At 46.2% G+C, this 13924-nt stretch overlaps 1 protein-coding gene and 1 pseudogene across 1 annotated transcript; one reads left to right on the forward strand and one right to left on the reverse strand.

Moving 5' to 3' along the window:
- Window positions 1-213: 213 nt before the first annotated feature.
- Window positions 214-1399, reverse strand: FADD (Fas associated via death domain). Its single transcript, XM_027706518.1, has 2 exons — window positions 925-1399; window positions 214-509 (listed from the first exon to the last, which is right to left on the reverse strand). Exons 1-2 carry the CDS (start codon window positions 1292-1294, stop codon window positions 223-225), a joined length of 657 nt encoding a protein of 218 aa, XP_027562319.1. The 5' UTR covers window positions 1295-1399; the 3' UTR covers window positions 214-222.
- Window positions 1400-8021: 6622 nt separating this feature from the next.
- The window catches only part of LOC113979066, a 12999-nt pseudogene continuing 7096 nt past the window's right edge, over window positions 8022-13924 (forward strand).

Raw genomic sequence — 13924 nt, forward strand, 5'->3', positions numbered from 1 at the left:
CAGGTCTTCTAAAAGCTAAAATATCTTTAAGGAAGCATCATGCTACAAAGTGTCACCTGAAAAGAATCTGTTTTCATGTTAATTTTCCTGTGTCCAGAAATTAATTTACTAAGGCACCTAAACTAATGGCATAATAAGCAACCAGTGATAAGTATTTTGGTCCAGAAGAGAAGAAGGCACTTTTGCTTTTTTCATCCATATCTGAGAGGCATGATATTGATTTCATCTGGCTCCAGTGTTCAGCTGTGAGATCTTCTCTTCAACTAAGTCTGCCACCAAATTCAGGTGACAGCCCCGAAGAGCTTTTATTAAGTCAGCCACCTTTGCATCTTTCCCCTTCCATCTCTGCCACTCCCGAAGTCCCTGGAAAAGCTGCTCATACAATTTAAATTGATAGTCTGCCTCTATTCTGTCCAGTTTCACTTCTGGCATGCCAAGTTGTCGCAGCAGCTTTTTCCAGTCTCTCCCAACGTTCTCACATATGACATCATTAGCTAACTTGAGAAGACCTGAAACAGCAGAAATACATCAAGTTAGCCATGGGTTTACTAAGAAATACAAGAGAATGTTTAAAAGTTGGGGTTTGGGTTTGTTTGTTTTTTTTAGCAAAATGCTACTGCTCTTGGTGCAGTGCACGTACTGAGAGTCACAGCACATTCTGAAATACTTGGATGTACTTAGCTATACATGAAATACTGGATATACTTGGAATTCCACATACATAACTCGTTTTTCTAGTGACCATAAATAAAAAGATTTAAAAAACGATTTAAAAAATAAAAAAGAGAGAATTTCCACCTCGGAAAGCCGTTTGCGTTCACATTTACTAGGGTTGATATAACTATACATATATAAAAATATAATTGAGATAAAATATATATATGTGTAATATATATATGATAATATATATTATAATCCACCTACGTTTTTCCTGCTCATCTGGCTGATCATCAGGAGCACCAAGCCCTTCTTCCTCCTCGAACTGCTCCAGCTGTGACAACAAATCGCCCCTGCGGATGTGCTCGAGCAGTTTCCTAAGGAAGTGCAGGTTGTCGCTGCCGATGTGCTGCTGCTCCATCAGGATCTCGAAGAGCTCCCTACCGCTCCGCACAGACTCGCGCCTCCTCTTTGTGATCTTGTCGCGGCAGAGGAACTTCATGGAGTCGAGCTCGGCCTCGGACAGCCCCGCGGAGATGGAGAGCAAGAGGCTCAGGAACGGGCTCACAATGGGCCCCGCGCCGAGTGCGGGGTGGCTGGAGGCGTCCTGGCCCCACGCTCCGCAGGCGAACGCCATTCCTGCCTTGGCAGAGTGACTTCCCGGGAAGCCGGAGAAGGAAGAGAAACAAAGAGACCGACCCGGCCCGGCCCGGCCCGCGCCCTGCCCGGAACTCACGTGACCGCGGCTTTCCCTGCCGCCCGCCCTAACATGGCGGTGGTGGTGCCGCCCGTGAGGGTTGTGATTTTCCGCCCTCGGCGCCGCGCAGCCTGGGGTTGGGAACCCAGCGCTTCAAACTACCTCCCCCCACACACCCCAAGCCAAACGGGCTTGTTTTGTGATGGAGGATGTGTGTTGGAGGCTGGTGTCCTGCTGCAGGGACGGGCCCTGGTGCCTCGGCAGCGCGGCGCCTCAGCCCTGTCCGGGTCACAGAATCATAGGATCGATTAGGTTGGAAAAGACGTCTGCGGTCGTCGAATCCAACCTGTGACACAATACCACCTTGTCAATCAGACGATGGCACCGAGTGCCACGTCCAGTCTTCTTAAACACCTCCAGGGGCGGTGACTCCACCACCTCCCTGGGCACCTCCCATTCCAGTCTCTAATCACCCTTTCTGTGAAGAAATTCTTCCTAATGTCCAACCTAAAGCTTCCCTGGTGCAGCTTAAGACTCTGTCTTCTTGTCCTGTCCCTTGTTGCCTGGGAGCAGAGCCAACCCCCACCTGGCTCCACCCTCCTGTCAGGGAGTTGCGGAGAGTGAGAAGGTTCCTCCTGAGCCTCCTTCTCTCCAGACTGAGCCCCCCAGCTCCTTCAGCTGCTCCTGGTGCTCCAGACCCTTCCCCAGCTCTGTTCCCTTCTCTGGACTCGCTCCAGCTCCTCAATGTCCTTCTTGAATTGAGGGGCCCAGAACTGGACACAGGACTCAAGGCATGGCCTCAGTAGTGTCTCCCCAGTGCTCATGTTGGCTGAGCCTGAAGTTGGGGGAACTGTAGCTTCCCTGCTTAATACCAAATTATTGGACTTCTTGTGAACACCTACACCTATAAGGGTTACTTTCTGATTTGGTGTTTTGGTTTGTGTGTTTTTTGGGGGGTTTTTGGTTTTTTTTTTTGCAAAAAGGGAAAAGGAAAGCAGTACATGGATGAAAGGCTCAAGCTGGAGAAAAGAAGGCTCAAGGTGGACCTTCTCACTCTCTACAAATGCCTGACAGGAGGTTGTATCCAGGAGGGGGTTGACCTCTTCTCCCAAGGAAAAGGGGCAGGACAAGAGGAAAATCATCAGGGGAGGTTTAGGTTGGATATAAGAAGAAATTTCTTCACTGAAAGGATGGTCAGGCATTGGAACAGGGTGCCCAGGGGAAGCAGTGGAGTTACCATCCCTGGAGGGATTTAAAAGATGTGTAAATGTGGTGCTTAGAGACCTGGTGGTGGACTTGGCAGTGCCTGGTTAATGGTTGGACTCGATCTTAGAGGTCTTTTTCAACCTTAATGGTTCAATGCTTCTATAATTCTATGAAAGGACTCACTCCACAAAGAGCAAGAAAGGGCACAACAGAGCTTCGCTCCCAAAGGGATGCCATTCCCATGGTGTCCCTCCCTGACAGCTGTTCAGGAAAACAGCCTCTGCCCTCCCTGCGTGGCCTTGCCTGCCCCTGGAGACCCCCCAGTTTTCCCTGTAAACACAGGGCATCCAGCCTGGGCTTTGTTCCTCACCAAGATTAATTGTGACACAAAGTACCTCCTGACCTTTAAAAGGGAAGAAATAGGGCAAATGTTAAGTTCGTATATTCTAGAGGCAATTCTTACATGAGGTGAAAGGTTGTGAACTTTTCTTAAAAGGGAAAGTTCAAGTTCATCCCATTATTTTGTAGGTAGCCACAGCTCAGAAAAACCAAATGGTTTTTCTTCTCAGCACATGTAGATAGTTCAGGGTTTTCCTTGTTCCTCATGTTGATTCCACAAGCTATCCCTTTCCAAAGTTTTTTCAGTACAACCTTTAATTTATTATCATTGCAACACAGTGATAGACCCATGTCCCTCGTCATAAAAAGATTTCCATCTGATAAATGGGTTTAAACACATCTCCGTCTCCACTCTCACATTCCAATGTGAGCTCCTACCCCCAAAACATTTCTAAAACTACCAGAGGCACAAGCCTTCCTTAGATAAAACCACTAGATTTTCAGCATCCTGTTGCAGTCTGTGACACAGAGCTGGTCTTACACAGATCAAAGAAGCCAATCTACGGAACTGGCTACACACACAAAGCCCATCTGGGCACCCACAAGAGTGGGCAGAATGATATCAGAAAATGCTGATTTCACACTGAGTACAAGATTTGTTTCCCATAAAATCCCCCCAAGTTAAAGAACACTGGGCTGCATCATCTTTTCCAAAAAGCATTCCCTTAAAATAATTCATTTTGCTGTAGCATTTGCAATATTTTCTTTGACATTTAACCAAATAACCCCCAAATTCATAATAAATTTGGGACTTCCATCAGCCTCCTTCCCCCACTTTATGTCCCTCATCCAGGAAAGGTGATAAGGCATCTAATCACCCCAACCTTAAAAACAGTACATAATACTTTATTAAAAACATGTACGTATTACTCCCAGTCTCTCAGGTAAAATATTAAACCTGTTTAAAAGACATATTTTTGTTTAATCCCTAAATGCTGCAAATTGGAGGGAATTAACTTGTTGCGGGGTCTTGTAGTAGACCAAAGGGCAAGAGGAACCAGCACTGAGAATCTAAGCTGGGATGAAATGTGCATGAGTACAGATGTGTTTTCTCTCTGCAACCCTGAATATACTTCAAACTCAAAGAAAGACATTAATTAAAAGGGTAGCATGCTGCCAAGAAGAAATATATTTGCTGTGTGTGGATTAATTTATAAAGCAGATGTAACCCTAGTAAAGATATAAGGAATAAAAATCCATTTAAATAAAATCTCTTTTGAATTTTGCCAAGGAAGGTGACTCTACAAAACAATGGGGACCAAATCACACAATGCCTGGTGATGGCAGCCAGCCAAATTCAGAGACAAATCCACATGAAAGAAGCCTGAATCAGTAGAATTTATACCTTTATTCTCCATACGTGCAATTGAAAATAACATCAACTGAGATTTTAATTGGTTCAAGATGAATTTAGCAGCCAGCACTGAGTTACAAGGAGTGTGAAAATTAGTGTAATTCTGAAGGTGTCTAAATTGGTAACAAATATGAAACTAAAAGATACAAATCATCATTTAATTAAGATATTTAAATGCTTTTATACTCACTTCTAACAGCGAGCATAGTGATTTATTAGTGGCTTTTATTCTGTTTGAATCTGACCCTTTAACTGGACTTTGATACATTCACCAATGAACATATCCCAGCAATTTCCTTTATTCCAGTTATTCCCTTCGAAAGCAGTTCATGAGGCTTCAGCAAAGAAAGTGTTAGAGCCAAACTTAACAGATCATAAGTGCCCCACATCAGAATAAAACATAATAGAAACGATTCATTAGAGCAGCGCAGATTTTAGTGGAAGTTTCCCAGACACGTAAGTGCTACGAATGATCTGGTTCCTAACCGACTATTTTCGATGTTTCTTGAGGCAAGATGAGTCCTTGTGAAATACTGCAGAGGGAGTTTGAAGCCTGGGAGTTTTTTCGAAGTGAACCTTTGATTACACGAACTTTGCTGCAAGAGCAGGGCAAAGAGAGAATAAAAAGATTCATTTCATGTGAGTCCTCAGTGGCCCACCACCTGCACCTGACACACCGAGGGTAAGGACTTTCTTTCCTGGGGGAAAGGGCTGTTCTTCGCTTGCAGGAGCACTGCGCTGAAATTGCCAGTCCGACTCCCAAAATGGAATACGGACAAAGATTCCTCCCAGACCAAAGGTGCCAGGACAGAAAGCTCTGGCTGCCCACCGAGTGCCCAGGCTGGCCCAACACCTGTATTCTAGAATATATGACTTATTCTTTATTATTATGTGAGATCCCAAAGGAAAGAAAAACATTTCACCACATTCTTATAAACCTCTGAAAATAAATTCCTGTATCTAATTGCCTTTCTTAATTAGAGAAATGGCTGCTGTTGTAACATGATCTGTACTGGACCCTGCTAAGGATGTACTTTTGCCCAGACTCCTTGCTCTAGATGTTCCAGCTACACCAAAACAAACAAGAGATAATCTCATCGAAGTAAAAAAATCAGCTATTATGGCAGTTGACACTCTATGGGGTTTAGCACTGGAGCTGAATCTCTGTGGAATTGCTGGTACAGAACAGTGTATTTAATGAATGGTGCTGTTGCTGAACTTCCCTGGGCAAGTTCCAATTGGCTACTGAGGCCAAAAGATTTCTTCTAAGGATTTTTATCTTTTGAAACTACAGGTTGAATTTTAGGGATAAATTGCAGTATTCTGAAACTGGAAAGTTGATAAAATAGAAAACAGTGTTTCTTCCTACAAGAGATTTGAAATAGTCCACTTAGGAAAAATGGACTAGTAAAAATCACAAAGCTCAAAGCCTGCTCAGCATACCTGATTCCTCATGTCCACTGATCATCAGGAACTGGACTCTCTCCTATTTCAAGGTCTCATCTGCATACACTGTATTAAGGACTCATAACTTCTTAGAAAAGTAGTGTTATAAGCTCACATTTCTGGAAAGGTTTCCTTAACAGATGGGTCGAAAAGCAAAACTTTGTTGCCATAACCAATGAATGCAGAGCGGTGCTAGAGAGCCAAAGGTTATTTCTGTTGCTAGCTTTGCTACCCTCTCTAATAACTTTTGTCCAGATCAGTGCTGGCAACAAGAATTCCAGGTTAACACTTGTTTCATTTTTCAGGCTTTGCATTTCAAGGATGGTGAGTTTTTATTGGAAACTCTGAAATGGCTGTAAGTAACAGCCTCAGAAAAGCGTTTTCTGTATTTCTGAGGGAGAATTTTCAAACCTAGCTTTTGAGTATGCAAATAGTTGAATGACTTGTTGTACAATTGTAAATAAAAATCAATGCATTTGCTCTGATTAATGTCTTAACTTATATTTGGTTAAATAGTTCTTTTATTGTTGCGTTCTTTAAAAAATATAACCCATAAGCAGAAAGGTGATCTCATAAACTGTTGCAACCTTTGAAGTCCGCTTGTTGCCACAGAACAAAAGCATGCCAATATCATATCCAAAGATACAGAATCTTATATAGATACATACAAATATATATATATATATATATATATATACATATACATATACATATATACAAATACACACAAGAAAGTTTGGAGTTCTTTATGAGAGTTCTACATGGGTAATGAACAGAGGACTGGTTTCATGTGTCATACAACTGTGGTGACCAGGAACGTATGCTCTGAGCTTTGATTTATTGTCCTCGTTTGTAACTGGCTACCTTCCCTTTGGGGGGAACACAGGCCTGTCTTTTGCATGGTCTTTTTTGTTTTACTTTGCAGTGTAGACAAGGGCAGAGGATGTTTTGGAGCCAAACAGCTCGATCCAGATTCAGTTACTTTATTGGTGCATAAAAATTAGGAGCTGGACTCCACGGTCACCATGGGACCCTCCCAACGCAGCACATTCCATGATTCCATCAAGTCCAACTGTCACCCCAGCACTGCCCCAGGAACCCCAAAACCACTATACTGTGTCACTCATCGCCAGATCCAGGCGCCTCTGAAACACCTCCCGGGGTGCTGACTCCAGCCGGGCTACCCATTCCAGTGCCTGACCCCCTGAAAAACATAGCGAGAAACATTTCTCCAGTAGCTGACCTGAATCTCCCCGGCCTCAGCCTCAGGCCATTTCCCCCGGTCCTCCCACCGCACGCTGCTTTCCAGCAGCCCCCTCAGGAGAAGGCGGCTCGTGGCTCCCCTCTGCCTCCCCGGCCGGCTCCGCTCTGACCCCACTCACCTCTCTGGAGTCCTGCAGGACTCCGAGAGATTCTGGGAGGGATGGAAGCTATTGCAGGAAGTAACAGAGATGCGGAGATATTCAGTTATATTCTGCTCTAGAGCTGGCTCAAGAGACTCCTGGAGTTGGAAACACCTGTCTTCGTTGCTGGAGGATCTTGTCCAGCACCACATGGAGGGTCTTCTCCTATGGCACAGCTGCAGCTTCCTGAGAGCCATTGGATTGAGCACTATTGTCTTGGGGACAGTTGCTGCTGGGCCACCTGTTCCTGGGAATGCCTTACTGCAATGGCCTGGGCTCCCACTCTTACTTGCAGCCTTTTCCTGGCCATATGCATCCTCAGGGATGAGTGGGCTCTGCTGATACCTGCAGCTCCAAGGGAACAGGGAGTCCTATCCATGGAGGCTTATCCAGCTGGAGTCCAGCAGGTCTCATGGAGGCTCTGGGAATGATGAAGGCTCTTGCCCAAAGCAAGGGATGTGTAGAGATATTCCTCATCTCGCTCCTGCAAAGCCAGCTCCAGAAAGCACCCTGGAGATGGGAACAGCTGCCTTTCCCATAGGAGGATGGCACTGCCATGGCATCCTTGCAGCCATGGATTGGGCACTGGCAGCATCCCCTTGCTAGTCTGTCCTTCTCACTGCACACCTTTGTCTAAATCTTCCTGTTGGTTTCCCATACCACGTGCATTGGAATACAGGCATTTCAGGAAGGGTCCCAGGAGGACAGACCATAGTCATGTCTTGTAGGCTTGTGAGAAGAAGAGAGCTCTGCTGAACAGAAACAAAACCGAAAAAAAATCTAGAAAATTATTTACCAGTCTCATCTTAAAACAGAAGTGCAATAGCACATCAGTGCAATAGAACATCGAGCCAACTACATGACATCTATGATACAGCTTGGAAATCAGAGTTTTAACCAGGAATTGCAAAATATCCATGTACTGCTCCTAGTAAGTTTTATTAAACTAGTCATTTCTATTTCTGTCTTGCTTCCTGGTATAGAAAGTTTGTCTGCAGGTCAAAGAAGGACAGGCTCAAGTTTGTATGGTAACTACGTTTCTTGAGTTCATTCACGTTACCAGGCTGTAAATATTCTTGATTTATAATCCTTAAAACATCACCTTTCCAAGGGAGATTATAACAGGAAAAAAAGCTAAATTAAGTCATGGAAGAATAAATGACTTTATTCGATTCTTTTGGTATTTCAGTAGTCAAAGCCTTGAAACCCTTTTCACAGTAGAGACATTTGTATTAACAATGTTACCATATGGCACAAGATTCAATTCAACAGTCATCCATTTGTCAGTCTTATCCATGTCAGAACTATATACTCGAGTTTTACATTCCTTGCAATCACAGTAGCATAAAATGATTTCAAGAGACACAGATCTTTAAGGCATTAAAGAGAAGGCAGGGCAGAGATTAAAATGACTGTTCCATTTATTATTAATTTTCATCTAGCAATTACCAAATGATCAAATCAAAGGCCTGCTTAGTTCACTATCCTGCTTAAACAAAAAAGGCCCCACAAGTGGACTCTTGTGTGCCAACTATGAATAAATCAACTCTTCTGTAACTCTTTTAAATGGACAAAAAAAATTCATTTAAACTCTTTGTCAAAACCTTTAACTTGACGAAGCTTCGTGACTCTTGCAACTCTGCTGTTACTAGTTCATAATGTGGATTATAAACTGTATTTATCTGGATTGTCCAGATAAAGATTTACAAATATAAAATAAGATTCTTGATTTCCAGTAGCTACAAACTGTAATCACACACAAGACATTTGTCATTTTTTGTTTTTCAAAAGCATGGGCAACTTTTCCCTTTTTTGTTCCCCCCCCCTGAACTCATCTCTTTCCTTTTTTCACTCCTCTATTCAGAAGACTTTTCCTATGGTTTATTCCTGTATGGATTCTGAGAGGTTGACTGTGAATACACCACATAGTCTGTAACCTAGAATTAGAATCTGTCCATTTCATAATTGTTCATTGTATGTGTGTGCTTTATGTAACAATTTTTGAAATATATTCTTGGACCCCAGTCGACCCAAGAGATAAGGTTAGATTGGACTTTGAATTTATATTGTATCAGATGTGGAGCTAATCATACTTTGGAGGAAACTCGGTGCGCCAGATATTACTGTCAGTGAACTCACAGACGTGTTTCTTTTGAGATGTTCAGATTCATCATAGAACGTGTATTTTTAGAGTTTAGTATCTTTTAAAGCACTTTTGAGCATTTTGTAGTCAACAGCATATTTGTGGTCTGAGGATGACATCTTGTGGATTTTTGTAGTAGTGCAGGTTGGTTGTCAAATTAGTGAATTTAGGTTTCCACCGAAAGGTAGGACTTGGATTGGAAGAGTAGATATCATCTGGCAGTATAATAGTTGTGATTGTTAAGATATTATAGATTTAATCGTTTATCTTCATAACGGGGGTCAAAATGAGTAAAGAAATAAATGCCAAGACTCCCGTGGGGTGTATATTAAAACACTGGAAATATCTGGGAGGAATTACTGGGAGAAACCTGAGTAAATATAATTAATAATAATGGCCAGTCTTCGCGAACGAAGATTTTGGGAAAGGTCTTTTACCTTTCGAGCCTGCGCAATGGATTTTTTAGGTGAGACACAGCATGCGCTGAAATGAGCCCACCCTTTAATCCTAAGGTTCATCTGCCGGGGCCAAGCAAGCTTGGACAATGGCAGTGAGGTCCTCAGGACGTAGGTTTGTTTAGAGTGGCCTTCTCATAGATGGATGGCCTCACAGGGCTAACGAGCTCCATCTGCCCGGGGGACTGGGATTCGAACCTGGGTCGCAGCGGCGAGAGTCCCACATGCTAACCACTAAGACCTTTTTAAAATAATGTCAAAGCTGGTGGCCCCTCTATATATTAGATGATGGCAAAAAATGCCCCCCTCAAGGGAACATTAATTATAATATAATTTTACAGCTTATGTTGTTCCTCCACAGGGAACAGAAATGGGATGAAGCAATGTATGCTGATATCATTTTCATTTTAAGAAATGCCCTGTCCTGGGCAAAGGGCTGTGGACCACTTTGGTCAAACCCAGGCCGAAGGAACCGCCCCCTCCCGCCCCAAAACCCATACAACAGAAGATTCTTCCAAGGGAAAAGGTTCCAGCACAGAAAGCTCTGGCTGCCCACGGAGTGCCCAGACTGCGCCACCAACTGCACCTGGAACAATTTTCCCTGGGAGGAATCTTCATTTGGATCGGTTTTGGGGTGGGGGGTCCAGGACTGGCGGCCCGGCATGACCAAAGGGATCAGCAACCCTTTACACAGGACAGAAATCTTCTGAGTTTTGGCTTTGAGGTGCAGTTGGTGGCGCAGCCTGGGCACTCCGTGGGCAGCCAGACCTTTCTGTGCTGGCCCCTTTTCCCTAGGACGAATCTTCATTTGTATGGGTTTTGGGGCGGGGGGTCCAGCACCGGCATCCCGGGGCTGACCAAAGGGATCAGCAGCCCTTTGCCCAGGACAGAAAGCCTGGGAACTTTGGCTTTGAGGTGCAGTTGGTGGCGCAGCCTGGGCAATTCGAGGGCAGCCAGACCTTTCTGTGCTGGCCCCTTTTCCCTGGGAGGAATCTTCATTTGTCTGGGATTTGGGGTGGGGGGCCCGGCAATGACGGCCCGGGGTTGACCAATGGGATCAGCCTCCTTTTGGAGAGGAATCTTCTTTGGTTTTGGTGGCGCAGCCTGGGCACTCCGTGGGCAGGCAGAGCTTTCTGTGCTGGCCCCTTTTCCCTGGGAGGAATCTTCATTTGTATGGTTTTGGGCAGGGAGGGCCCGCACTGGCGGCCCGGCATGACCAAAGGGATCAGCAACCCTTTGCCCAGGACAGAAATATTTTGAGCTTTGGCTTTAAGGTGCAGTTGGTAGCGCAGCCTGGGCACTCAGTGGGCAGCCAGAGCTTTCTGTGCTGGCCCCTTTTCCCTGGGAGGAATCTTCATTTCTATGGGTTTTGGGACGGGGGGAGGCCGGCATCAGCGGTCCCAGGCTGACCAAAGGGATCTGCAGCCCTTTGCCCAGGACAGAAAGCCTGGGAACTTTGGCTTTGAGGTGCAGTTGGTGGCGCAGCCTGGGCACTCCGTGGGCAGCCAGAACTTTCTGTGCTGGCCCCTTTTCCCTAGGACGAATCTTCATTTGTATGGTTTTGGGCGGGGGGGGCCGTTACCGGCGGCCCGGGGTGACCAAAGGGATCAGCAATCCTTTGCCCAGGAAAGAAATCTTGTGAGCTTTGGCTTTGAGGTGCAGTTGGTGGTGCAGCCTGGGCAATCCCTGGGAAGCCAGATCTTTCTGTGCTGGCCCCTTTGCCCTGGGAGGAATCTTCATTTGTATGGGATTTGGGGTGGGGGCCCCCGGCACCGGCGGCTCGGGGCTTACCAATGGGATCAGCCTCCGTTTGGGGAGGAATCTTCTTTGGTTTTGGTGGCGCGGCCTGGGCACTCCGTGGGCAGCCAGACCTTTCTGTGCTGGTCCCTTTTCCCAGGGAGGAATCTTCATTTGTATGGGATCTGGGGTAGGGGGCCTGCACCTGCCGCGCGGGGCTGACGAAAGGGATCAGCATCCTTTTGGGGAGCAATCTTCTTTGGTTTTGGTGGTGCAGCCTGGGCACTCTGTGGGCAGTCAGAGCTTTCTGTGCTGGAACCTTTTTCCCTGGGAGGTATCTTCATTTCTATGGGTTTTGGGGCGGGGGGGGCCGGCAGCAGCGGCCCGGAGCTGACCAAAGGGATCAGCAGCCCTTTGCCCAGGACAGAAAGCCTGGGAGCTTTGGGTTTGAGGTGCAGCTGGTGTGTCATTCTGGGAACTCCATGGGCAGCAAGAGCTTTCTGTGCTGGAAACTTTCTTGTGGGCGGAATCTTTGTATGTAATTTTGGGATGCAGGCTGGCAGTTGGGAGGCAGGACTGAAAACAGGAAACAACAGACCTTATCGCCGGAACGAATGCCTGGAAGCTTTTGTTTTGTGGTGCAGTTGCTTTGTCTGCCTGGAGACTCAACTAGAAGCAGCAAGAGCTTTCTGTGCTGGTACCTTGTTCTTGGTGGAGTCTTTGTATGAAATTTTGGGAGTTGGGCTGGCCGATGTGAGGCAGGTCTGAAAAAAGCAAACAACAAACTTCTCCCCAGGAAAGAAAGCCTGGAAGCTTTGGCTTTGCAGTGCAGTTGGTAGGCCAGGCTAAGCACTTCATCAGCAGCAAGAGCTTTCTGTGCTGGCACCTTTGTTGTGGAAGGAATCTTCAGCCGTATGGAATTTTGGGAGTCTGTGTGGCATTTGGGAGGCACGGCTGAAGACAGGAAACAACAGGCCTTATCACCAGGAAAGAAAGCCTGGAAGCTTTGGCTTTGTGTTGCAGTTGCTTTGTCTGCCGGAAGACTCCATTAGTAGCAATAGCTTTCTGTTCTGGCACCTTTGTTCTGGGAGGAATTTTCATCCGTAGGCAATTTTGGGAGTCGGGCTGGCAGTTGGGAGGCAGGGCTGAAAATAGGAAATAACAGCCCTTATTGCCAGGAAAGAAAGCCTGGAACCTTTGGCTTTGTGGTGCATTTGCTTTGTCTGCCGGAAGACTCCTTTAGGAGCAAGAGCTTTCTGTGCTGGCACCTTTGTTGTGGGAGGAATCTTGTCTCTATGCAATTTTGGGAGTCGGGCTGGCAGTTGGGAGGCAAGCCGGAAAACAGGAAACAACAGCCCTTATCCCCAGGAAAGGAAGCCTGGAAGCTTTGACTTTGTGTTGCAGTTGCTTTGTCTGCCTAGAGACTCAACTAGAAGCAGCAAGAGCTTTCTGTGCTGGCAGGTTTGGTGTGGGAGGAATCTTTGTTTCTATGCAATTTTGGGAGTCGGGCTGGCATTTGGGAGGCAGGGCTGAAGACAAAAAACAAAAGCCCTTATCTCCAGGATAGAAAGGCTGGAAGCTTTGGCTTTGTGGTGCAATTCGTGGGCCAGCCTTGGGACTCCATGGGCAGCAAGAGCTTTTTGTGCTGGCATCTTTGTTGTGGGAGGAATTTTCGTCCGTATGCAATTTTGGGAGTCCGTCATTTGGGAGGCAGGGCTGAAAACAGGAAAAAACAGAGAGACCCCAACCACCCCAAACTCACCCCAAAAACAGCCCTGGAACCAGCCCCAAAAACCAGCCCCCAAAATACCCAAAATACCCCAAAACCACCCCCTAAATACCCCAAAACCACCCCTAAAACCACCCTGAGCTGCCCGAGGGCTCCGAGTGTGTGAGGAGCATCGCCAAGTTATGGGGCAGCAGAGTGGTCAGAGAGATCCCAAACACCCCAAACTCACCCCAAAAACAGCCCTGGAACCAGCCCCAAAAAACAGCCCTTAAAAAACCTCTAAAAGACCCCAAAACCCACCTCAGAAATATTTGAAAAGCCACCCCAAAACCATCCCAAAGCCTACCCCAAAAACACTTCAAAAGCCACCCCCAAGAACATCCCAAAACACCCCCAAAACTCACCTCAGAAACATCCCAAACTGACCCCAAAAAACTCCAAAACATCCCCAAAAGCAACCTCAAAACCCATCCCAAAATCACCCCTAAAACCAGCCCAAAAACCTACCCCAAAAAAGTCCCAAACCCACCCCAAAAACATCCCAAACCCCACCTCAGAAACACTCAAAATGCCACCCTAAACCCACTCCAAAACTTCCCCAAATCCCCACCCCCAAAATCACCCTAAATCCCCCCAAAACTCCCCCCAACCCCACCCAAACCACCCTGGGACCCCCTAAATACCACTGAACCCTCCCC

Source organism: Neopelma chrysocephalum, unplaced genomic scaffold, assembly GCF_003984885.1.
Source record: "Neopelma chrysocephalum unplaced genomic scaffold, ASM398488v2 Primary Assembly neopelma1_381, whole genome shotgun sequence".
Classification (NCBI taxonomy): domain Eukaryota; kingdom Metazoa; phylum Chordata; class Aves; order Passeriformes; family Pipridae; genus Neopelma; species Neopelma chrysocephalum.